Here is a 26,752-nt window from a genome sequence, read left to right on the forward strand (position 1 = left end):
ATGTAAAACGGCGGAGAAACGATATTTTCTTGTCTAATACCAAATTTGATCGTAAATAAATCGTTTTTAAAATCATTTATATGTTAGTAGAATGTGTTGCGTTTCCTAAACGGTCTAAGGCACAAAAATATACCAAAAGTACAAATTATGCAATTACTACAAATTATGTAAACCTATTCATTCTTTATGAATAATCACTCCCGTTTGTGTCACAACTTTCGTCTAAATATGTCATTATAATGTGTGGTAATCATATCTGAGATTTCCATTATAAGAGTGTCATTCAAACATACGTATAATATTTACGACCGAAAAACACAATTAGTTGACTGCGTTTACACTTTTATGGTTTATTCACATAATCTTATATATAAAAATGAATCGCAAAATATGTTCCTAAGCGCATAACTCAACAACGCCTGGACCAATTTGGCCAAATCTTTTTTTAAAATGTTCGTTGAAGTTCAGGGATGGTTTTTACGGCAAGAAAAATTAGAATTATTGCTGGAAAAACCCTAAAAATAGCCCTTTTTGTTTGAATTTGTTTCGTGTATCAGTTGACAATTCATATGTCATCTGTCAAAAGTCATCTGTAACAGACAACTTTTTTTTTTAAATTTGATATGACTTGAACTCAAATCCTTTTAATCCGTACGAATTGTTTTATTTATTTAAAATTTTTTATTTGTTTAAAATTTAATTCAAATTTTAAATAAATAAAACAATTTGTACGGCTTAAAAGGATTTGAGTTCAAGTCATATCAAATTTAAAAAAAAAAGTTGTCTGTTACAGATGACTTTTGACAGATGACAGATGAATTGTCAAGTGATACACGAAACAAATTCGTATATCGTGTTTTGTGCAGAGTGTTTAGTTAGTTAGTGTTTGTTTAGTTCGTGATTAGTGAAAATATAATTTATATTTGATTCGCGTGAAGCGCGAGCGCGACATTCAACTAATAATCGCGCAAGTTTGAATCCAGCTGCTTTCAGTTACGATGTGTCAATTGACTACAGTAACTACCAATGTGTTGTTATTGGTTCTATGAACTTGGTTTGCTCACACTGTAAGGCATTAAAATACAAAAACGAAGCCAATGGATTGTGTTGCGCAAATGGTAAAGTGAAATTGATACAATTGGATCCACCACCAGAACCATTGTACTCATTGGTTTCAGGAATAGGAACAGATTCTATACACTTTTTGACACATATTCAACAATATAACAATTGCTTTCAAATGACTTCATTTGGGGCAACAAATGCAGTTCGGGAAAATTTTATGCCAACTTTCAAGGTATGTATTATAGCAGTTACTCATAATTATTTTAGCGAACAAAATTTTCTGTCACCAAAGTTAAGATGTGTTACTAATCTTCAATTTCTTAATCATTACGAAATATATCACTTAGTCATCATATTATATGGTGATTCAGTTTCAGTGACACTTTTATTATATTTTATATTTGATAGATATTAGTTAAAACTAAATATATACTTTTTAAGATCAAATATTATTTAAGTTTGATCATTGACAATCCATTAATTTATACCACACCATAATATTTTTTTTATTTACAGATACAAGGGCAAATATATCACAGAGCAGGTTCACTGTTACCAGTGTCAGATAGCGACAACAAATTCCTGCAAATTTATTTTATGGGCAATTCACCACAAGAAATTGATCTGCGTTGTGCACATAACAATTTAGTAAAAAGGTCTATTGTAGAACAATTACAAACTTTATTTCATCAACACAATCAATTGATTATATTGTTTAAAACTGCCCTGGATCTGATGCCATCCGATAATCACAAAATTGTAATCAGAGCTGATAAAACACCTGCAGGTCAACATACAAGACGTTTTAATGCACCAACTATTGATGAAGTTGCTATCGTTGTAGTTGGAGAAAACTTGGAATCCCGTGATATTGTTTTACATCGTCGGAATTTTCAATTACAACCTATAAAGGAAACACACCGCTCATATGATGCACTGCAATATCCCATTATATTTTGGCAAGGTGAAGATGGCTACGATTTATCAATAAAAATGATAAATCCCATTACAGGTAACTAAAATATTAGTTTAGCTATGGCGATAATATCTCAGTCACTATATTATGTATTTTAATTTTATATTTGAATGTTATTAAAACAAAATCTGTTTACAGGTTCTGAAACCAACAAAAAAGTCAGTTCAATGAACTATTATTCATACCGCCTAATGATTCGGGAAAATGCAGATAATCGCATATTGAAATGTCGGCGATTATATCACAAATATGTTGATGACATGTATGTTAAAATTGAAACGGAGAGATTAACATTCATCAGGTTGAATCAAACCAAACTCCGATCTGAAGAGTATATTCACCTTCGAGATGCGATTAATACTGATGGAAATGCACAGAATGTCGGTCGGATGACTATTCTTCCAGCAACATACATCGGAAGCCCTCGGCATATGCACGAATATGCTCAAGATGCCATGTCGTATGTTCGTCATTATGGTACAGCAGATTTGTTCATCACATTTACATGCAATCCGCAATGGATAGAAATTAAGCAGGAGTTATTCCCTGGGCAATCACCCATTGATCGTCATGATATTACAGCCAGAGTCTTTAGACAAAAGTTGAAATCTTTAATGAATTTCATCGTAAAACATAATGTGTTTGGTGAGACACGCTGCTGGATGTATTCTGTGGAGTGGCAGAAACGAGGATTGCCACATGCACACATTTTGATTTGGTTGGTTGAAAAGATAAGGCCAAATGAAGTTGATGCAGTGATATCAGCTGAAATCCCTAATGTACAAGTAGATCCTGGATTGCATGAGGTAGTTATCAAAAACATGATACATGGTCCCTGTGGAACTCTTAATCAAAATTCACCGTGTATGATGGATGGTAAATGTTCAAAACGATATCCACGGACATTAATATCGGAAACAATTACTGGTAATGACGGTTATCCATTGTATCGTCGCAGATCGACAGCAGACAATGGAAAATCAACAATTGTCAAATTAAATCAACAAGATATTGAAATAGATAATCGTTGGATTGTTCCATATTCACCCATTTTATCAAAGACATTCAAAGCACACATCAACGTTGAATCTTGCCATTCAGTGAAATCGATTAAATACATTTGCAAATATGTAAGCAAAGGGAGTGATATGGCTGTGATTGAAATTGGTGCAGAGAATTCTAATGATGAAGTTACCCAATACCAAATGGGCCGCTATGTCAGTAGTAATGAAGCAGTTTGGCGAATATTTTCTTTTCCTATTCATGAGAGACACCCTTCTGTTGTTCACTTAGCTGTGCATTTAGAAAATGGACAAAGAGTGTATTTTACAGCACAGAACGCAGTACAAAGAGCTGCTCAGCCACCATCTACTACATTAACCAGTTTTTTTGAGACATGCCAAAACGATGATTTCGCACAAACATTGCTATATTCTGAAATGCCAAAATATTATACCTGGAATCAATCCTCAAGGAGATTTATACGACGGAAACAAGGAAAACCAGTTCCAGGATATACAGATGTATATTCCACCGATGCGATTGGCCGGATTTATTCAGTACATCCAAGCAATGATGAATGTTTTTATTTACGACTGCTATTAGTCAATGTACGTGGCCCAACATCATTCCAACAGTTACGAACTGTTGATGGTGAATTGTGTGGATCCTACAGAGAAGCCTGTCAACGTTTGCAATTGCTTGAAAATGACGCTCATTGGGATCAAACTCTCAATGATGCTGTAATATCATCACACACTCATCAAATACGAACATTGTTTTCTATAATCATATCTACATGCTTCCCATCAAACCCAATTGATTTGTGGATGAAGTACAAAGATTATATGTGTGATGATATTTTGTATCAAATACGGAATAGAATGGGAAATCCAAATATACAAATCAGTGAAGAAATTTACAATGAAGCATTGATTTCAATTGAGGACATGTGCTTGATAATGTCAAACAAACTATTAATTCAATTAGGCCTGACCGCGCCCAATCGTCCAATGCATGACGCTTTTAACCAAGAGTTGCATCGAGAAAGACTGTATGATCTCAACGCTTTGAAAGAATAAATTCAAACAAATCTTCCACTGTTAAATGAACAACAGAAGTATGTATTTGAAACTCTTATGAAAGTAACAAATGATGAAACTGGAGGGATTTATTTCTTAGATGCACCTGGTGGTACAGGAAAAACTTTTTTTATTTCATTAATATTAGCAACAATTCGCTCACAAAATAAAATTGCACTTGCACTCGCTTCGTCGGGAATCGCAGCAACTTTGCTTGAAGGTGGTCGAACAGCCCATTCAGCACTAAAATTGCCATTAAATATGCAAAGCAATGAAACTCCAACCTGCAACGTTTCGAAGAACTCTGCAATGGCAAAGGTTTTGCAGCAATGTAAATTGATTGTTTGGGATGAATGCACGATGGCACATAAAAAATCTTTGGAGGCTTTAGACAGAACCTTAAAAGATCTACGTAGCAATAATAACCGATTTGGTTGTGCAATGATTTTATTAGCAGGAGATTTTCGTCAAACATTGCCAGTGATTCCACGATCAACGCCAGCTGATGAACTCAATGCATGTCTAAAGTCCTCCAATTTGTGGAAACATGTTAAAGTACTTCATTTAAGCAAGAATATGCGTGTCGAGTTGCAAAATGACCAATCTGGAAACATATTCTCTAAACAACTCATTGACATTGGTAATGGCAAATTTCCTATAGACATGTTGACGGCTTGCTTTTGCTATGACTATAAACAAGTCCCAGGGGCAATCATTAAGTGTTTGTGGTATTAATCTAGAAAACCCATGTTTCTCACATGGTCAATTGTATGTTGCCTGTTCCCGTGTTGGAAAACCATCAGATTTGTTTATCTATGCGCCAGGTAATCAAACAAAAAACATCGTATACCACAAAGCAATATAATGATAATAATAATAATAATTATGATTCACATGATTAACAATAAAGCGATTACTTACTTTTCAATCCTTATATATGTTTTATTTAATTATTTTTTATTCACAACGCCCTATCACCAGGGTGATGGTTCTGTTCAGGAGAATTTTTTAAAATACGTAGGCACAAAAACTGCCACATTACAAATCTTTTTGACAGGACGAAGTCTGTCGGGTCAGCTAGTCAATATATAAAATCAATGCCTAAAATACAATAATTGAAATAGTTATATTATTTTCTGTTTAATTTACATTTACATTAATTTAGAAAAAAATTAGATTTATAAACCAGTACATAAATAAAAAGTACATTGTTATATTTGAACTCCTACTATCAATTTACCCAGTTCTAACAAAATGTAGTAATCAGAAAATAACTAGCTGTGGCTTTATATTAACGCACAACCTAACATGCTTAGCAAATATATAATGATCGTGATATATAGTAAAATAATCTATAACGGTTTCAAAATCAAATAATTTAATATTCATTATATATGGTCTCTATAAAAATATAATTAATAAAGGTCAAGGCTACCAGATCAAAGCAACTAACTGTTATTATATTTGGCGGAATTAATGAAACAGAAAGTTTATATAGAATTTAAGAAAATAAATTTAAAACCTCAACATATTATTTTCAAAATTAGTGTTTAACCTTACAACATGGCTGTCCAGACAAGGCTTGGTTTGTTCTTGTAATATATATAAACCCTCAGTGACGTTTTGAATAGCCATTCAACAAGTCGGCCTCTTCTTTCGATAAAAAGTTAAAATACTATTAAGATAAGTTCAAAATTTTATTGTTTTTAAACTATTCATATTTCATAGCTTGTCGTAGATTCCTTTTTTCGTAATTTTTTCCTTCATTGTACATGATGTACAGTTTTTTCTTGGAAATATCTGTGTTAGGGTCCATGCTGCCTCCTGTATATTTTCTGTTATGTTTATTCTTGCAGTTTCTATCTCAATTCCGGATTTTAAAGTCAATTTTAGAGAAATTATTCTGTCTAGCTTTTCTCTAAATAGCGGACAGTTAGTTATATTATTACACATAGGAAGGCCTATCTTTCATAATAATTTCTTAAAAAACTGTTACTATTATTGTCATATTGGGTTGTTTATTCTGATGGCCTAATACGTTGGTTCACCAGTAGAATTATGTTGTAAATTATTAGTCTTCAGCACCAAATTAAATATTCAAAATATTTTGTCTTATTGTTATCTTTGGGTAGGCAATAAATCGCAGACATTCATCTGTGTTAATGATTATGTGTGTTTGTACAATAAGGGGAACTGGAAATGGGAATTCGCAGGTAATATTTATTTGTAAACTATGTTTCGAAAATCATCATTGCGTCCATATTATGTTTAGTTAAAATATTTTTATTTCCCTAACAATTTGTTGCAACCCATTGGCAGTCGGTGATCTTATATTTCCGTGTGCTTGACAACTTGCACATTGTGGTATCATTCCTTTTATATGTCCATCCTAGGGTGAAGACGTATTTTCAATACGCTCCAAGCTCTAGAAAGATACCTTTCTTAAAAAAACCCAGTATTTTATTACGGTTATTTAATTGGACAGTGGACCAAAAGTGTACTGAATACGTGTTTACGTGACCAGACAAAAAGACTGCTTTTCATTTTTATTAGTGTTTTAAAATTATTTTCATTGATTTTACAACAGTCCTTTTGAAATTCATAGTATTTCAGATTTATAGTATTTTTGGACAAAAACTAGTGCAAAAAATAATACTTGAGTGAAAAATGAAGTGCGTGATATAAACAATGTATTTATATTATTTTTTTTATCTTTGGAAGTAAATAAAATAAAACATTAACCATCTAAAAATGGCAAACCATAGCGATTAAACCAAATCACCTGCACACTATGATATTAAACTAGAACAATTTGCAATAGCGTAAACCCCACAAACAGAATGGACTACAGTTGTTAACAAAAAACGATTGAGAAGCCCAGAAGAAGAAATCGCGAAGAAACAAACAAGGATCAGTGCCTATTGGTTACGGAAACCAATAGAGACAAAAAACAGCTTTTGAAACCTGTCGGAAGAAATTGAAGAGAATATACAACCAAGCCCTGAAAAAGTTCCCAAACCACCACCAATATCAGTCTATAAGGTAGGAGTAATAAAACACATCCATGACCTATTGAAAACCATTACAACGAACTACACAATTAAAACAGTGAGTTTTGAAATAATAAAAATCCAATTGTTCGAAGCGGATCACTTTAAAGTTCTTGTAAAAGAATTAGATGAAAGAAACACCCATTACCATATATTCAGGCCAAAATCCGAGGGAACATTTAAATTCGTGTTAAAAGGATTACATCACGGGACGGACTATAACACCATCAAGGTAGCCCTAGCTGAAAAAGGCCACAAGGTCGTAAATGTTCACAATATACGAAATCACCAAATTGGAAAATAATATTATTAAATGCGAACCACCCCATACAAAAAAAATGATACAACAATGCAAGAGGTGTCAAGAATATGGGCACACAAAAATTTACTGTCGCAAATCATATAGATGCGTAAAATGTGCTGGAGAATACAAAACAGGGGATTGTACTCATAAAGTTCGCGCTGATAAAGTGAAATGTGCTAACTGTAACGGAAATCATCCAGCGAACTACAAGGGTTGCGTAGTTCACAAGCAACTACAGCAGAAATTCTACCCTGCCTTAAGAGAAAAAAGGCATCAACAACAACAAAAACAATCCACACCTACCAGTCTACGCATCAGACCAAGTCAACCAGACATAACTTATGACCAAATGGTTGAAAATGGTTCAGCACAAAATCGAGAAACCACATCATAACCCATCTGAAACTAGCAGCAACATTTCTAGATTAGAAACCATGATCGCCAAACTAATGGATCAAATGAGTACCATGCTTGGTCTACTCACAACCGTCGTCAGTAAACTTGCCTAATTCCTGAAACCATTAGCTACAAAATCGCCGTCTGGAATGCCGATGGGCTCCAACAACACGCCAGGAAACTAAAAATGTTCGTAAGTGAACAAAATATTGACGTTATGATGGTTTCAGAAACATATTTTACGGACAAACATTATTTGAACATTCCCAAATATAAACTTTATCATACAAATCACCCTAATGATAAAGCACATGGAGGTACACCCATAATCATTCGAGATGATGTAAAACATTTCGAAAAAGAAAAATTCCGTAAAGACTACCTGCAAGCCACCAGTATAACTATAGAGGAAGTCCATGGACTATTAACAATGTCTGCTATTTATTGCCCACCCAAACATAACAACAAAGCAAAACACATACAAGAATTCTTCAGTACTGCTAAAATCAATAAAGACAGATAACTTACAACATATCTCTACTGGTGAACCAATATATTGGCCTTCAGACAGAAATAAAAAACCATGCAGAATCATGTTTCGACCTGTCTTCTGATCATTCACCAATAATAGTAACAATTTCTTCAAAAATTACCATCAAAGATAAACCTCCTTCTCTGTGCAATAATCGAACTAACTGGCCCTTATTTAGAGAAATGTTAGACCGAAACATCTCTCTAAACTTACCGCTAAAAACTGAAATGGATATAGAAATAGCAGCAATAAATCTTATAAAAAATATACAGGAGGTAGCATATTCCGCGACTCCAAACAGTGAAACATTTCCAAGAAAAAATACACATATATCATGTACAATACAGAAAAAGATAGCAGAAAAAAGAAAATTACGACAGAATTGGCAACAGCAAAGGACTGAAGAGAATAAAAGAAAATTTAATATTGCAATAAAAGAGCTGGAAGAACTAATCCAATTTGAACAAAACCAAGGCATTCAAGAATACCTAGAAAACTTGAGACGAACTGACGCTACAGATTATTCGTTGTGGAAAGAAACAAAAAAGCTTAGGAGATCCCAGCAGCATAACCAACCTATTAAAACAAACGAAAATAATTGGGCGAGAAGCAATAAAGAGAAGGCCGACATTTTCTCAAAACAGTTAAAAAATGTTTTTAAACCTTTCCAGTCTCAACTACATAAAGATGAGGAAAATAAAATGACTAACTTTCTAGATTCGCCATTTCAAATGGACTTGCCGCATGAGAAATTAACGGTCAAAAAAGGTAAACAAACAATAATGAGAGAAATTAATATCAAAAAAGCTCCTGTTTATGACTTAATTACTGGTAAAATTTTAAAAGAACTATCAGAAAAGGGTATAAAACTATTAACATTTATATTTAATGCTATGCTTCTAATTTATTACTTCCCTACTATATGGAAAGTAGCTAAAATATTAATGATTCTTAAACCAGGAAAAATACCAGAGTATGTGACCTCCTACCGACCTATAAGTTAAACTATATTATATATAAACCTAAAGAAGCTAAACTATATAATAGAAAAAAGAAAAATTATTCCAGAACATCAGTTTGGCTTTCGCAATAAGCATGGGACTATAGAACAAGTGCATAGACTTGTAAACAAAATAAACACTGACCTAAATGCCAAAAGATATTGTTCGGCCGCTTTTGTAGACATATCTCAGGCTTTTGACAAAGTATGTCATTCGGGCTTGCAGGTTAAACTAAAGAAACTTCTCCATCATCTGGACTACCAGTTACTAAAGTCATATCTCACTGATAGACATTTTATTGTAAATCAAGGCGATGAACATACCGAATTAAATCCCATATATTTAGGGGTTCCGCAAGGTGTGTACTGGGTCCAGTACTGTATCTTCTGTATACGGCCGATCTGCCCACCACAAAAATAATTACTGTAGCAGACGACACAGCTATCCTAGCATCCCATGAAGATCCAGTCACAGCATCAGCAAACCAACAAACCCACCTGGAGCAAATACAATTATGGTTTAAGATATGGTGCATAAAAGCCAATGAAACAAAATCCACGATTTTCACAACTTTGATTTATTTTTATTTATATTTGAAGTATAATTTCGTTTCGTTTTTATCTTCGCTCCCATTCCTTTTAATTTTCCTAAATATTCTTTTGTAATTATTCTTTTTCTTCATAAGAAATTATGCTTTAATAAATCTGATAAACCAGCAGAACAAACAGGATCTTACCTGCATATTGCGCTGCTACCTGCCATATCAAAATTTTTTGAATTAGTAATTAAAAGTAATAGTAAATTAGTAGAATTAAATAACTTGGCATTCATCTTGATGGTAGGTTAAATTGAAAACATCATGTTAGACAAAAAACAGAGCAGATCAAACTCAAAATTAAGTAGACAACTGTAGTGATTAGTCGGAATATACCTCCTATTCTCATTAAGCCTGTTTCGATCTATGACAACCAACATAAAGTTACGATTAAAAAAAGTTACGATTAATTACAAATATTTGTCGATACGTACCAATGAAGAACTACACTATGACCTCGAAATCAAATGAAGAAATAAAATAAGTTTACTAAATCACGGCAACGTAGAAACAACACAGCTACAGGCCAACAGGCAACAGATCAGAACATTGAAGTGACCCAATCCAAGCGGGCTGGTGCAATATAAAGTGTTACCCTTAGCTTTTATTTTCAAGTTTTGTGAAAAAAATTCAAGATGTGAATGCAGAATATTCATTTAGAAAGATATTCAAGCCACAGTCTTGTAATCCAGTGATTTTTGGTTGCCGAAAAAGTTGTGAATAACACTTTGAAACGGAGTCCATGTTGTTTCTTCATCAGATTTTGTGTCAGCCATTAGTTTTTTTATATCAGGTCCCACAAATATTGCTTTGTAAATTAAATGATTTCCTTCCATATCGAAATCTATCTTCTTGCATTTATATCCTATGACATTCACCGAGGAAAGGTAGCAGTCATCTATATGATTTTTCAGTTCTCTACGTAACGTTGGCGCAAAAATTAAAAGTGAATATTTTGATTAAATGGGCAAAGGCCAAGTAGTACTGCTTTGTTCCTCGCGCGTTGCAAAACAATTTCCGTACCCATAGTTTGTTAGTGTTTACTATAGGAATATTAAGTACAACACGCAAGTTTTTGGCGCTTACTGAGCATATAACATCCACAAACGTAACAAAATCACTTTGAATCGTCTTTGATATGTTATTCTACATTTTCACACGCCCTAAAGCATAAAAGCAATTTCCAAATGATGTTGTCAGCTGAAAGTCATTATAGTAGCGCAGTGCTGCCGACATGCACGAAATCGAAAACTAAAACGAATCTTGAGACACGCATTGAAGATCTCAATTCAGTGCATCAAATAACATTAAGAATCGTTCTCATCTAATGGGGTCTAAAAGTTGCCGCGTATTTGTAAACCCGTGTGTGCCTCCTAACAATACCAAACCTGTCTATTTATATTAACGCTGAGCGATATTGAAACGTATATATATTCGCAATAAACGCTTAACTATTATTACATACACTTTTTTAAACGATCATGCCACATTTCGAATTTTTTGTTCAGATTATCGTTGCACTCAACGTTAATTGTACTTAAACCATTACGTAGTTAGTAAAATAATAAAGACAAAAAAATACAATTTAATCTTTGATACTCAAAGTCCGCATTTCATCATTGAATTGAATACTTGAAAATTAAAATACGCAAAGGAAAATTCCTATATATTTATTAAGTTTTAATAATGGAAGAAATAAGATGTTTTAATATGCTAAGAACTTATATTAAAATATCTAAAATGAAGATATCCATCGTGATCTGAAGGTGGTAAAAGTTAAGATTAAAGAGTATTTAATAGTCAAAGACATGCAGTGAATTACTTAGACTCTAATAAAACAAAAGTTAGTAGCACTTTTCGATGTTTTTGCCATTTGGTGCACTTCACTACACAACTATACAAGATCTCATAGTTCTGTTTTCTTGAGTCTGCGTAATAAAATTGCTAAATTAAATTAGCTTTAATGCCAGAAGTTCCTTTTATAACATTTCGGTGATTGTATTTGTAGAAAAAATAGCACACCTGATTCTCGATGAATTTGGTGTTGAATTCGATGTGTTTGTCTCAACAGTTTATTTTAGAGCGCTTGCAGTTTTCTAATATCAGTCAGTTTAAGGAAACGAGACCATACCTGCAAACCATAAGGAAAACAGAACGCACTATTTCCTCATATACAAGAATATTATGTAAGACTGGTAGCTTGATATATAGGGTAAAAGAAACAGTAACTTCAATAACCCTTCCCAGTTTCTTTCTTAATTTTTGCTTTGCTTGATCCGACCATATTTTTCAACCAGTAAATCAAATTCAATAAGGGAATGAATTACTGATTAATTTGTTGCTTCCAAAATTAGAGTTATTCGATTGTTATATTTAACTGGTCTTCGGGTTGGAGATGTATTTGTGAACAACCGAAAGCATAGAAAAAAAGCAGCAATATAAACATAACACGCAAAATTTTGTTATTCCAACTTTAGGGATATCAGTTACCTAGATATTGAACAAAACCACGTCGGATAGAGGAACTCTGTGGAACTCCAAACTGAATGAATCTAGTCAATAAAGAATTACCGGCTTTGTCTTGGAATGATCAGTTTCCAAACATGAATGTATTTTCTAGGTACTCTACTAGTTATACTAAACTTTAATTCCCTGAAAATTAGATCATGATGTCATGGTGCCATTTACTTCGCCTTCTGACATCGCAACTTGATGGATTGATAATTGCTTGCCTTAAAATGCAAAGTGTTTTGATGGCGTATGTTTGTTTCCTTTTTTACGAAATATACAAACATACACTAAATATACAAATACAAGTATACACGCGTTTTCCTAATAAAGGAAATTTTTTCAACCAGAAAGAAGTCAGATAGTTATATGTCGAAATCAGGTACCTTCTGAAGAGGGAGCTTCGGGGTGATGGTTGGTAAAACCATATCTATATTGGTTATCGCATTGGTGGCATCTTGGTTTTCGTTTGTATTGGTATATTAATATGATAGCCATTACACCTTCCACCTTTTTAGCGGGTAGATATTTGTTTTTAATTTCCCTAATAATGGTCTCATCAGCTTCCAGATGTTGCCAAGATGCATTGTTCTATGTTTTTCCTCCTTCGAGACCTATGTCACTAACTTCTCAAACTGCGTAATTAGTTGCTCTCTTATTCTCTGGATCAGAAAATGCCTGGTTCCGTCTGTGAGGTCTATGCTTTTCTTTGATTAGTTAACTAGGTTAGTTCCCTCTAAAGAATTGATTGTTAAAATGCATGTAGAAACACTGGTATAAATATTGAAAACAAATTCTTAAACATTGTACAAATACATAATGTGATTCCAAATATTCCTTAATTAAAATAAGCTTACCTTACATGAATTCATATTGACCTGAATTTTGATATATAACTAATCCACGTTCTAAACTTAACTTTCTAAAAAAACTAAGTTGTGTGATGGAAAAACCTAGTACAGCTAAAAGATGGATAAACATATTAATAGAAACATATATTGTATCGTTTTAGATGGAGCAGATGGAGCACATAGAGGAATATCCATAATTGTCCGTGAAAATATAAAACACTATGCAAGAGAGAAATTCATCGAGGTCTATTTACAAGCCACCAGTATAACCATTGAAGAAGTATCCGGACCATTAACAATTGTCCACCTAAACATAACAACAAAGTAGAACAATACCATGGTTTCTTTAGCACGTTGGGTAATAGATTCATTGCCGGAGGAGACTACAATACAACACATGTAATGTTGGATTCTAGATTAATGAAAAAAGCAGAGAATTGGTCAAAGCAATGAAGGACCATAATTTACAGTATATCTCTACTGGCAAGCCAACATATAGGCCGTCAGACAGAAATAAAATTCCAGATATCATAGACCTTTGTACAAAAAGTGCAAAGCTGAATCACTCACCAGTTATTGTAACAAACAACTCAAATATTGTCAACAAAACAAAACTAACTTCTTTGCATAACACTAAAACTAACTGGCCATTATTTAGAGAGAAACCAGACAGTTTAATATGGCTCAATGTATCTCTCAAAACTGAAAGAGATACAGGAACAGCAGCAATAAATATAACAAAAAATATACAAGAGGCCGCATGGTATGCAACTGCGGAAAACCTGGCAACAAGTTAAAACAGAATAAAACAAGAGAAAATTCAACAAGGCAACAAAAGAGCTGAAAGAGCTAATAAATAACGAACAAAATCAAGGGATTCAAAAATATTTAGAAAATTTAACATCAATTCATGCAACGGAATATTATATACAACATAGTCCATCCCTTAAAATTAAAAACAATACCTGGGATAGGAATGATAAAAATAAAGCAGAAGTTTTATCTAAACACTTAAAAAGAGATTTAATCCGTACCCGTCTAAAATATCCGCAACCGAATTTTTAACTTTCATAACACTCCATTTTAAATAGATCTGTCACATGAGAAACTTACTATTAAGGAAGTAAAACAAACAATAGTTAAAGAAAAAATGCTAAAAAAAGCACCTGGTTTTGACTTAATTACTGGAAGAACCATAAAAGAGCTCTCAGAAAAGTGTATGAAATTAATAACGTTTCCATTTAATGCCATGTTAAGACTTAATTACTTTCCTAGCACTTGGAAAGTGGCTCAAATCATTATGATTCTTAAACCAGGGAAAAAATCAGATAACGTTTCCCCCTATAGTATTATAAGCCTATTACCTGTGATGAAGATTTTGAAAAACTATACATTATGAGACTCAAATTAATCACATAAGAGAGAATTATTATTCCAGACCATCAATTTGGCTTCCATAATAAACACGGAACAACAGAACAAATACACAGATTAGTCAAACAAATTAACAAAAACTTAAAAGATAAAAAATATTGCTCCTCTGCATTTCTCAAAATATCTCAAGCTTTTGACAAGGTGTAGTACACTGGTCTACATGTTAAATTGAAAAAGCTTTTGCCCAATACGCACTTTAAACTGCTGAAATCAGACCTCACAGAGAGGCATTTTATTATGAAACAGGATGACGAATAAACCGACTTACATCCAATTTATTCAGGTGTTCTTGGTCCATTGTTATATTTATTTATACAGCTGACCTACCGACCTCAAGAAACACCAGTATAGTAACATCACACGAAGATCCAAGAAACCTTCAACAACTTGGGCTTATCCTTATATAACAAGGTTTTACTGTATAAGTCAATACTTAGACTCATTTGAACCTAGGATATTGAACTGTGGGGTACTATTAGCAAGTCAAGCATAATTATCCTTCAGGGGTTCCAGAATAAAGTGTTGCAAGTCATCATCGATGCCCCATATTACGTCTCCAACAAACTAATTCAGCGCTATATTCCCTTAGAACCCATAACTAGTGTAATTCGAAGTGTTAGTGCAAAGTACTGTGATAGACTGTTAGTTCATCTGATTAATGGATACATAGAATGATATATAATAATATCTAAAATAACTTGGAGTAGTTTTTACAATAAGTTAGAATAGTATCTAGAATAAGATTTAAATTATAAGTTTGTACAGCAGATCACTTACCTTATAGCTATATTTTAGAACGGTTGAAGGTCGAATGGGAAGTTCCATCACACCCAGCTTATTTAGGAACACGTTAAACTGAGGCGATGATGACACTGGAGCATGCCCACAATTCCAGTACCACAGTATCCTACGTACTTACCATACATCGCGCTTTCCGACTTGGCTAGACTGGCATGCGGCTTCGAAATTCCTAAAAAATTGATTGATGATTGATGAACACAACATCGACTACAGTATCGCTACGTTTCCTTAAAGATGGCCCATAGTAAAAGACACATTTTACAATATTCGCGAAATTATATTATATATATTTATGAAAATATTGTAATGTATTAAGTTAAAATGTCGCTATTCAGGAAAAACTGATGAACATATTTCTAGATGTTACATTCTATAAATTAGTAGTATATATATGATAAATTAAAATAATTACTATACTGCTGTACTCTTTTTTTTATTAAGAAACTTAATATTCAAAAAGAACAATATATTATAAATAATTGATGGAAGAAATATTTCCTATATCGAAACAATAATCCGACTTAATAGTCCCCGGTCTACCATAGGACACCTGGATTTTTTCCATCGTTTTCACTGACACGGTGCACGGTGAAGCAGCACTTTCTTTTTCTACAAATGCGGCCGTTTTTCGGCGATTTCGTCCTTCAAACGGTCTAATAACGCTATGTAATAGTTGCTGTTGATGATTCTTCCTTTTTCAAGGTAGTCAATGAAAATTATTCCATGCGCATCCCAAAATACAGACTCTATAACCTTGCCAGCCGACTGTTGCGTTTTCCCACGCTTTGGAGCGGGTTCATCGTGTGTAGTCCACTCGGATAACTGTCGATTGGACTTCAGAGTGTAATGATGGAACCATGTTTCATCATCATCCCCAAACACTGCTCTGAATCATCAACTTGTCGTTGTTTTTGGTTAAAAGTGAGCTCGCGCGGCACCCACTTTGCACAGAGCTTTCTCATACCCAAATATTCGTGAATGATATGATGTTACACGTTCAGTTGATATCTTTAGAGTGTCTATTTCATTCAATTTCAATTTATGGTTATGCAAAATCATTTTGTAGATATTTTTAATATTCTCGTTGGTAACAACCTCTTTTGGGCGTCCACTGCGTTCACCGTCTTCGGTGCTCATTTCACAACCTCTAAACCCTGCATACCAATCTTTGATGGTTGATTTTCCTGGGAATCATTGTCAGGAAACTCGGCATCAAGCCAAGTTTTTGATTTAACTGTTTTTTTCCATTCAAAAAGCAATATTTTATCAACACGCAAAATTCCTTTTTATCCATTTTTTTCACAATAACAAAAGTTACACTCAAAATGCTATAATTCACAAACTAATGATCCGACAGCTATCAAATTTATACACGCATCTTTTGAGGGTTAGAGCTAACTAAAATCATATGGATTTAATTCTAATAGCGCCATCTATGTGTCAGGTCGGGGACTGCCGTATTGACCGGTTTTTCATTAATTTTATTTCTTATATTTCATCTTCTTTTTTATATCATTTTTATTTTCGGCAGCTTTTGATAGGTTCTCTTCTTAACCTTTGATCGAGACTCATTAATAATTAAAAATAGATTAGTAAAAATATTTAAGAAACCTAGGAATATAATTCTCTGATGTATATTTTAATGTTAATTTTGGTTTAAATGTTCTTATTGATCTACATTTAATTCATGACATTGAGTGACAACACTCTGTAGCTGTAAGACGATTTCCATTCTTCTTTACTGATGTGATTATTCTGACATATTTAATTGCTGTATAATTGACCTGAAACTTGGATAAAGCTTTTTTTATCAGTCTGTAATTGAATTAATGTTTTCACCTTCATTTTGGATATAGCTGACAAACACCAAGAACTTGTGCATTATGGATTAATTTTACGTTTATGTAGGGCAAATATACACATTCTGAAAATGAAAGCATATCCTTGCTACCCACGGCACCACTACAGTCTCTTCCAGGTAATTATATATACCGATTTCAATATACCGCTATTACCATCACCCTCGTGTCAAAAATTCCGATTACGTTATCCAGGTTTACGTTACTAACGATCAAATTATATTTGTATTGATCTTGAAGTTATAAAGAAGACAGAAAAATATCACATATTGTTACCTTCAATCATGAAGAGTGAGGCAACTCAAAAAGCGACGTTATCTTAATTAGTTAAGCATAATAACATTAAGCATAATAAGCAAGTTAAGCATCTCTGTACTAGAAGTGACATTGCTATAGGATTACTGGAAAGATTACTGGTTAGGATTAATAATAACTGCGTACTGTTACAACACAGTATTATTAGTATTCTGGTATTGTGGTGTCAGACACGTAGAACAAGAATGTGTTTTTCTTGACAAAGTATTAACTCAAATATTAGAATTCTGAGTTATGGGTTATTCTAGTCGCGGTACGATGTGTTGTATCAATTTTTCCCAATAAATGGCTTTTCACATTTTCTCTTACAATCTCATCTACCACCGGTATCACATCTCCCTTAAATTCGATTTAAGAACGCATGCACTGCCTTCCTCCATCTATCTACTCTCTATTTACCCAGCACTTAATTATATATATCCATTATATCTGACTTACTATGCAAAACTGGATTTCCTCCTGAACTTTCACGGCTTCTTTTATAAATACCTGTATTTCTGTCTATATTCCAAGAAAGAGCACCTTTCTTTTTTGAAAAGGATATATTATTTTTAACTACTGGTCCTCTACACAGAGCATAAACATATTTATTCTGACGGCTATAAATCGAGTACGAATTGGCTGTGCTGTCTTGGCTTCGGCTCAAGTATACGCTTTATATCAGACCCTAATATATATTTCAACATATTATAAAAAAGAACTTCCTACAAATCACTGTATTGCTTCCTTGTACGGAAATACAGTATTTTCTTAGTCTCCAAGTCTTTAATCATTATACGAACCTCTTTGTTGAATGGTTATCTGTTAACGCTAATCTGGATACACTCTCATATCGGGATATCTAGGAATAAACAAGCAAAGGTCGTGGCATGCCGAGACTATATGTCTCCACACTGACCTCCATCCTACCATCAAAACCTTTATCAGAAACCTTTATATAGGCACTGGGTCTTAGAGGATGGATCAAACAACATGGTATCAAAAGTGACTTTTTCAGTCTTTTTTTCTATCACTTAATGTATTCAAGCGCTATAACAAGCTGTGAATTTTGTGGCCATTCCCTGTAATTCTCTGTATTTGAATGACTGCATTCCACTTTCTTCGACTAAATTAAAATTCGGGTTGATCAATTACAGGAACACTCTGGTCAACGACAATAGTATTAAGTTGAATGGATTTCTACGAGACATTGATTATTATCATAGGATCTTACTCCGAATCAATGAATTGTTGCCTTAACTCCTAATAATTATCGTTTACCCTCAATTGTTCTATTCTTATTTCTGAAATCCTGAATGTTGACATTCATAAATCCTAGATAAATCAAATAATCTACAGATATATCTTTGTTTGCCATATATTTTACCTTAGTTTACTGTATGCATTTCATTTATACATATAAATATTTATGTTTGTCTAGGTCCTTTGTATATAATGTTCCATGCTAAACATAAAATCACAATTGTGCAGTCGCGAAATAACGATAAGATCGTCGAAAGCGAAAACAAGTGATCAGAATACAGAAGCACCTAATATTTATTCTAAAAGTTATTCTAAGGCGTATTCGCATTTTAAGAAAAGTGACGCGACATACATTTTAGAATTTTTATATATTTATATAACATTTTTATTAAAGCAAAACACTTATTAACCGACTTCGAAAAAGGAGGAGGTTCAATGTTCAGCTGTATATATTTTTTTTAATGTATGTTCGACGATTTCCCAGAAGAATAAGTGCCCAAACAATACAAAAATAATAATAGAATTTCGTGACATATACAAAAAATTAAATTACCAACAAAACAAATCCAAATTAACTTAACTGTTTGGGTTCGGCACTGACTTCAAACTTATCACTTGGCAGTAGTTTATGTAGGTATTAAACTAAATTCTGTATATATAGAAGAATATAAAATAAGTGTAGTAAATAGGTTAAATAAGGTTTTTGTTTATTTTTATTTAGTTATTACAACAATTATGATGTACATATTTTATTTTAAAATATTTTTTTGTGTTGAAAACCTAAGTTTGATTATTTTTTAATTTTTAGTGAGTTCCCTATTTATTTTTTGAAGTCGGTTCAGTTTTTTTCTTAAAATTATTTTATATATCATCAACTCATATGGGTATCTCCAAGGTAGCCAGTCTGGATTTATTACTTTTATCTTGTTTTATAACAGATCAGGGGGATAGTCAATTACATTACAATACATTACCAATACTTAAACCATAATTTTATTATGGTTTTAAGTACCGGGGCCATTTTTTAGGAAATAAGTAAGTTATTAACGGTTGCTGACAAACTGTCAAGTATATATGGGGCCAAATTGCTAAAAGTGAGAGTGATAAAATATCGGTTAAAGTGCAAAACTATGGGCTTTTTTCGACTTATCTAATTTCTTTGGAGTAGACTACTACAGCGTGCTTAGTTATTTGCTGTATCGTTCCTCTTAAATGAAGGAAAATGAAGATTTTAATTTTTGCTCAACGGCGACTTCTATACTTTGTCATTTCTCTCCACAATTTTCTAACATTTCGCTGTTCTGTTTGATAATTTGTTTGACAGTCTTAACAGTACATTTTCCTTTCTTCTTTTGATACTTTTCATGTTCTTTAATTTTCTTATTGGGCTTAATTTTTATGATTTGGTACCTTAATATTTGCACTACACTTTTCTTCTCTTTCGTTCTTCATAAGTCACTTTTTTCTGCCTGCCATATTCCAAAAGGACAAATTATACTATAATTAAATGTTAGAGATAAGTTTAAAGAATAACGACTGTCCATGTGTTCATCATAAACATATTTTGATATAACAGTTTTATATCTCCACAGGCACCGAGACAGGGGAGATTTTTTTATAGTAAACAGTAATTAACAAAGACATATCACAATATATACACAAATGCACAGATAAAATAAAATCTACGAAGAGAATATAATCCACGAATAATCACAAAATAAAATTTACCACTGGAATGACACTAATACAAATAATGACAAGATGGTTGCGCAGCTATCCCGCGCGGTATTTGCTGTTAACTTAAGGACAAAGAATTTTGTTAAAAATCATAAAGCGAAAATGCAAACAAACGCTGTTTTTAAAAGATTACAAAAAGCTAGCGAATGAAACGCAAAATATGTGGGAGATATATAGATCTAAATATGTTTACAATTACAATAAGTTATTTATCCTAACTTCTTAAAATGAATATTTCTGATGGTTAATTAGATTTCTATGTATTCGAAATTACACATAAATGAACAGAATCTGTTAGGGGACAGACGGATTACCTTAAATGACTTAATTAAGTATAAATTAGTAAATTAATTAGTATAAGGGAGACGGTGAGCATTGAGGGACAATAATGTTATTTCGAAAAAATGTGAATTTTTTATTGCGGATAAAAGTAGCTCTTAGAATGATTGATAAAAGGAAGTTTGATCAATGCGATGGGAAAATTATATCATAAAATTTAAATGTAACCTTATTTCTATTTCCTGAATAAATTGATTTATAATTAAGCGACGCCGTAAAAATTAAAACCAATTAATCCGAATAACTTTGGACGGTGACCTTTTATTAAAATTTTTGACCCAATTCCAGCTCGAATCAATTGCTTTTAATGAACTTATTCACATTCATACGCCACACGTCTTCCATTTCGTAATTTAAAGCCATTTCTGGAAATAACATTCCTGAAACACTTATAGCACTGGATTTTTTTCTCGGTCATAAAATATTTAAATATGCATATTATAATATATAGTAACAAAAGAAACTTTTAACATTGGTTAGCAATAATAGAAATACCACTAACCGGTTGCAATAAGTTTCACCGAAAACCACAATGGAACAAAAGGTTTAAAGGAATAAGATGCAAGTTTAATAATGTTTACGATGAAAAAAAACATTCATATTTAACAGAATTTGGATGGGTTATTTGAAAATTCAACGTATGTATATATTCTTGGCACGTAACACTTTTAACGGTATACTTTATGTGATATCAGAAAAGGCCAATGTTTTTAGAAACCTTTTTTTTACCTTTTGCATTAGATATGCTTAGTATAATCTTAATTTACAAATTGATTTATTACTATTATTCTGTTGCACTTGCATCAACACAAGTAAAACGAGTATGAGATCAAAATATCAATTCTCAAATTAAAATAAAATTCAACTACTCTACTCTTCAAAGCTGAACTTAGTAGGCAACTTAGTTACTTGAGTATGACTTGTACACTATACAAGTTTATTTTGTTCAAGGGTTTTGTTCACTTCATTCTTTTGACCTACTCCGTGTTATCCAGTAGCTCTATGACTTCGACATTCCTGTGATTTAGTAACCATATTTCATGTTTTCATGCGAAATATCGGATAACTTGGTAAACCCATTTGATTTTGTGAATCATTGTGCAGTTCCCTGTTGGTTACGTAACACAGCACATGCATTGGCAATTAATCGGAGAACGGTTTTGATACCGTTGCATTGGTAGTTGATTTGATGTTTCACTGCATAGGTCCAAATTGGTTTTGTGATTGACTGATAAACCAACTTCTTTGATTTTAGATTAAGTTGAGGATATCTTCCGGCTAACCAGTGCAGTTATTTGATTTTGAGTCTCATCTGCTCTAATTTTCGTCTAACATGATATGATGTTTCCAATATAACTTACCATCCAGATGGATACCGAAATATTTAACTGATTCTGTTCAAGGAATCGAACATAATAGCAAGTCAAATGATATAATTAGGTTTTTATCATTTCACCGTAACGCAAAATTAACATTCAGACATATTTGGATAGATCCAAACGGTGTACTTTCCAGTCTATGTACCAATACTGTTTCCTTTGTTGTTGAGATATCAGCAGTGTAGAGCAGTTGCAGGAGTGGTCTCAAGACACTATACTGGGGAACTCTAACCCAAATTGGTTTAAATTTTGAAAGTGCCATTTTATAGGAGACTAAATTTTCTTTTGAAAATATATGGTACCAATTTGTTTATATTCACACTGGATTTTTTTAAAAAGTATAATACGTTTTAATTGCAGTTTTTCAAACAATTTTCATATCGCAGTTCAGTCGATTTGTCAGGTTTTTTAAGTGTAACTATTTGTGCGACCTTAAAACATTCCGGATCATACTTCAGTCTCAAACACTAAATATGTATGTCAGCATGATGATTGTTTTTCGTGAAATGTCTTTCAATAATATAGGTAAAAGACCGTCTGCTTCCTTTTAGGTTTGAGGTTGTTATTAATTTCCGTGCGAACTTATTGTAGAGAAATCAGATATATAGATACTTCCAGCTGATAAACAGGAATTGTATCCATTATAGATTCTATATCATTCGAGTGGAATACGTTAGGTAAATATTGTACAAATAATTTAGCTTTTTCATTCTTATATCGAATGAAATGGAATCATCTCAATCATTTTAATAGGCGACACCCTAATAATTGGTACCTTTGAGTTGCTTTCCATAACAAGTAATCTTTGTCTGTTTTCGGACTCAATTCACTTACATTTTTCTCGAAACATATTCTGTTTATATACTTTAATTCTTTAAGTCGTAATGTTTAATCTCGGTGCCAAGCCAAAACAATACAAAAATAATAATATAATTTTGTGAGATATACAAAATTAAATTACGAACAAAACAAATCTAATTTGTTGCTCGGCACTGACTTCGAAGTGATCAGTTGGTAGTAGTTAAAATAATATTGTAAATAGATAAATAGGTTTGGGTAGATATTAAGGTAAATTGTGTGTATATAGTAGAATATAAAATACGTGTAGTAGATAGGTTAAATAAGGTTTTAGTTTGTTTATATTTAGTTATTACAACGACTATTAAGTACATATTTTATTTTAAAGTTTTTTTTGTTAAAAATCTAAGTTTGATTATGTTTTAATTTTTAGTGAGTTCCTTATTTATTCTTTGAAGTCGTTTTTTTCTTAAAAACATTTATTGAAAATAAATATCTGTATTTTTGTCATGTCGTTGACTGTCGTAGTTTGTATTTCTTGTTTTTAATCTCGTCTTGTTTCATTATTAAAGCTGTTCGCAGGAAGTTAATGTCGAGTAGGCATCATAACCACGTATTTAATTAATGTAATTAATTTAATAATTCTAATTATTATTAATTTAATAATTATATAAATTAAAAATGGATATTTGTGTTAAGCAATATGGAAATAGACGTAGCCAGTGATCAACAAGAAAATAAACTTATTAACTTTGATGTTAAATAATCACTAATTCTAAATTATCTTCAGGTTGTTTCAATCCTAAAATTTTTGGAAACCATTACTTTCATTTGGAAACATTTTCTTCGAAAATATTTCAATAGAAACTCTAAGCAGTCAAAAAGCTATGTTTACACCGTTTCTTAGCCTTTCCTTATAATTTAAAATCATAGTGCTAGACTTAGATGTTATCTGTAACGATAAGACAAAAAGACACAGAAAATATTTTTATTGTTCTATTGTTAGTAGATGTATTACCTATTGTGCACAAAGCTTACTACAGAAATTTTAAAACAATATTTATTTGTATTTTTCCTGTTAATTTTAACGTTTAATAATAAACTTCTTTGTTCAAGTTTTTAAATTACAGGTTTCGCGTCGGCTATATTCATTAAAAATGTGTTTAAGTTTGTTTATGACGCCATTTATTGGTCTGACATAAAGTACTATCAGCATTTTTGCGTCTTAAATGTAATCACTATTGTTTGATTATATTGTACCTTCATTCTCAAAAGTGTATCTAGTGTATGTGCTTAAATAAAAAATCAGACGTAGTTTTCCTTAGAAGAAACGATCCAATTTAGCTAGATTAAGGATGTGTATGTGTGATTTAGCATTTGTTTGTTTGCATTTGCATTTAGCATTTGTAGCAAAAGTTTTTGTTACTCTTTAAAAAGTTGTTCATAAAGTGCCATAAAATAATTTACTTGATACAATATTGGTTAAAATATATATTATTAATTTATATTAATTTATATTAATTTATAATTATTATTTTGGCTTAAGGCTCCTTAACCCAAATCAACGAAGATGTTAATAAAATACATTAATACAAAATAATATAATACAATTTGTAGACCAACAAGATGAGCTTGACTTTATAAACAAGAGATTATCATGCTTGTTTTGTTATATTGTTAATAGATGCTTAAGCTGTCTTTTTAAATCCTCGATTTTGACATAATAAAAGCACAACAGCAATTATATATATATATATATATATATATATATATATATATATATATATATATATATATATATATATATATAATACATTTTAATGTTTTTTTGCTGTTGCAGTTACAGTTTGTTTAAGTATTACTGTTTGGTATGTTTTCTTCATTCTGACGTGTATCATACGTTTTAATTATCCGTTCCATAATTTTCACAATAATTATAACTTGCCTCAATACATTTTTATGTTCCACAAGAAAGTAAAATATTAAGGCACAGATATTCAGATATATTATGTTTTCAATTAGTTTGCAGCCATTTTTATATCAACATTTAATAATTATTTATTTATAGATTTTTATTTCTTTATTTTTTATTTATATACATTACTTATATTCATTATGTACTTAAATTTTTAACTTTTTGATATTTTATAATATTTGTATTTACTTAGAATTTTAGATTAATAAATGGTTTTGAAAATTTACATTTTGGTTTTATTTGAAATTTAATTGGTCAGTAGAATGTGACGTCAGAGATTAGTCACGTGATGCGTATCAAATTGTTGATCAATGAAATGCTGTCCTAATAAAATATGTTCATTACAGGTGCCTGTAATGGTAATATAAATTAATTAATGAAATTCAGCGAAATGACGTTTACAGCGCCTTCCTGCTGAGACCACGCAAGACAATTCTGAATTTATTTGTATTAAGTTAACACTCTATATATTACTCTATGACACTATATGACACTACCCTCCGGAACTCCATACAAAATAAATTTAAATATTGAAAATTCCCTTTCATGCGGAACTCTAAGCTTTCTTTAGAAAATATTTGACCTCAGTAATTGAGAATAGTCTCGCGGCAACAATATACTCATCTTGTAGATTAGACCCATTAGCCAATAAAATGGTTGTGGCACCTGACGTTGATAAAAATGAAAATACTATTCAATCAAGCCATATAATATGCATGGGAATAAATAATAATCGAAAGGAGCATTGTCTGACGAATACAACTGGTTCGCTCACCATCCAGAGTTGAAAAATACATTTGAACAAGATGATAAAGACTTAAAATTAAAATTTAATAACAAATATTGGTAAAATAACTCATCTATTATAAACATCTTAAAATAAATTGACCTCCATATATTGTTTATATTCCTCTTAAATTACATAAAACCAGTCAAAGACGTAAAGGTCCTTAAAGTAATTTCAGGATATTTCCACCATAGTTTTTAAATAAATAAAAGTTGATAATCTAGCATGTAAACCACACCACAAAGTGAAACACATCATACTTTTGAGAGTGCAATATCGCTTGAAGTTGAAATGGGACACGAGGTCAGGAAAATAGTTAACAGACATACTACACAGAACTACAAAGGATCCTTTACCAAAGATGTGGATTTAATTCCAAAACATAACAACAACCATATATTTAATGTAAAATATATTAACAATATGGAAGTTTTAGTTGGAATTATGGAAGCTATATATAAATTATACGGAAATTGTAGAATGCTAAAGGTGTCAGAGATTTCGCCACACTATTAACCAATATTACAAGCCTTTTAGGTGTGTCAAGTATGGGGAATAATACTCTGCCACAACCTGCGGAAAAGACTAGACACCGATACAACATGGGCTAATTGCCTTGAGAAACTCCATGCCATCTACAAAGGCTGTAAAAATTATAAGGAATATAGAGAAAGAATATTAAATATTACCCCTAAGGTCAAAAAAATTAATAGATACCAAACTCAGC

The 26,752-nt window shown here is 32.0% G+C and overlaps 1 protein-coding gene across 1 annotated transcript; it reads left to right on the forward strand.

Annotated features, from left to right (window-relative positions):
- The first annotated feature begins 1,594 nt into the window (after positions 1-1,594).
- Positions 1,595-5,184, forward strand: LOC143190086 (uncharacterized). Its single transcript, XM_076394177.1, has 2 exons — positions 1,595-2,077; positions 2,180-5,184. Exons 1-2 carry the CDS (start codon positions 1,663-1,665, stop codon positions 4,120-4,122), a joined length of 2,358 nt encoding a protein of 785 aa, XP_076250292.1. The 5' UTR covers positions 1,595-1,662; the 3' UTR covers positions 4,123-5,184.
- Positions 5,185-26,752: the final 21,568 nt, after the last annotated feature.

This window comes from Rhynchophorus ferrugineus, unplaced genomic scaffold (assembly GCF_030347505.1).
Source record: "Rhynchophorus ferrugineus isolate W39M unplaced genomic scaffold, kcgeb_rfMv2 rfM2, whole genome shotgun sequence".
In the NCBI taxonomy this organism is placed as follows: Eukaryota; Metazoa; Arthropoda; class Insecta; order Coleoptera; family Curculionidae; genus Rhynchophorus; species Rhynchophorus ferrugineus.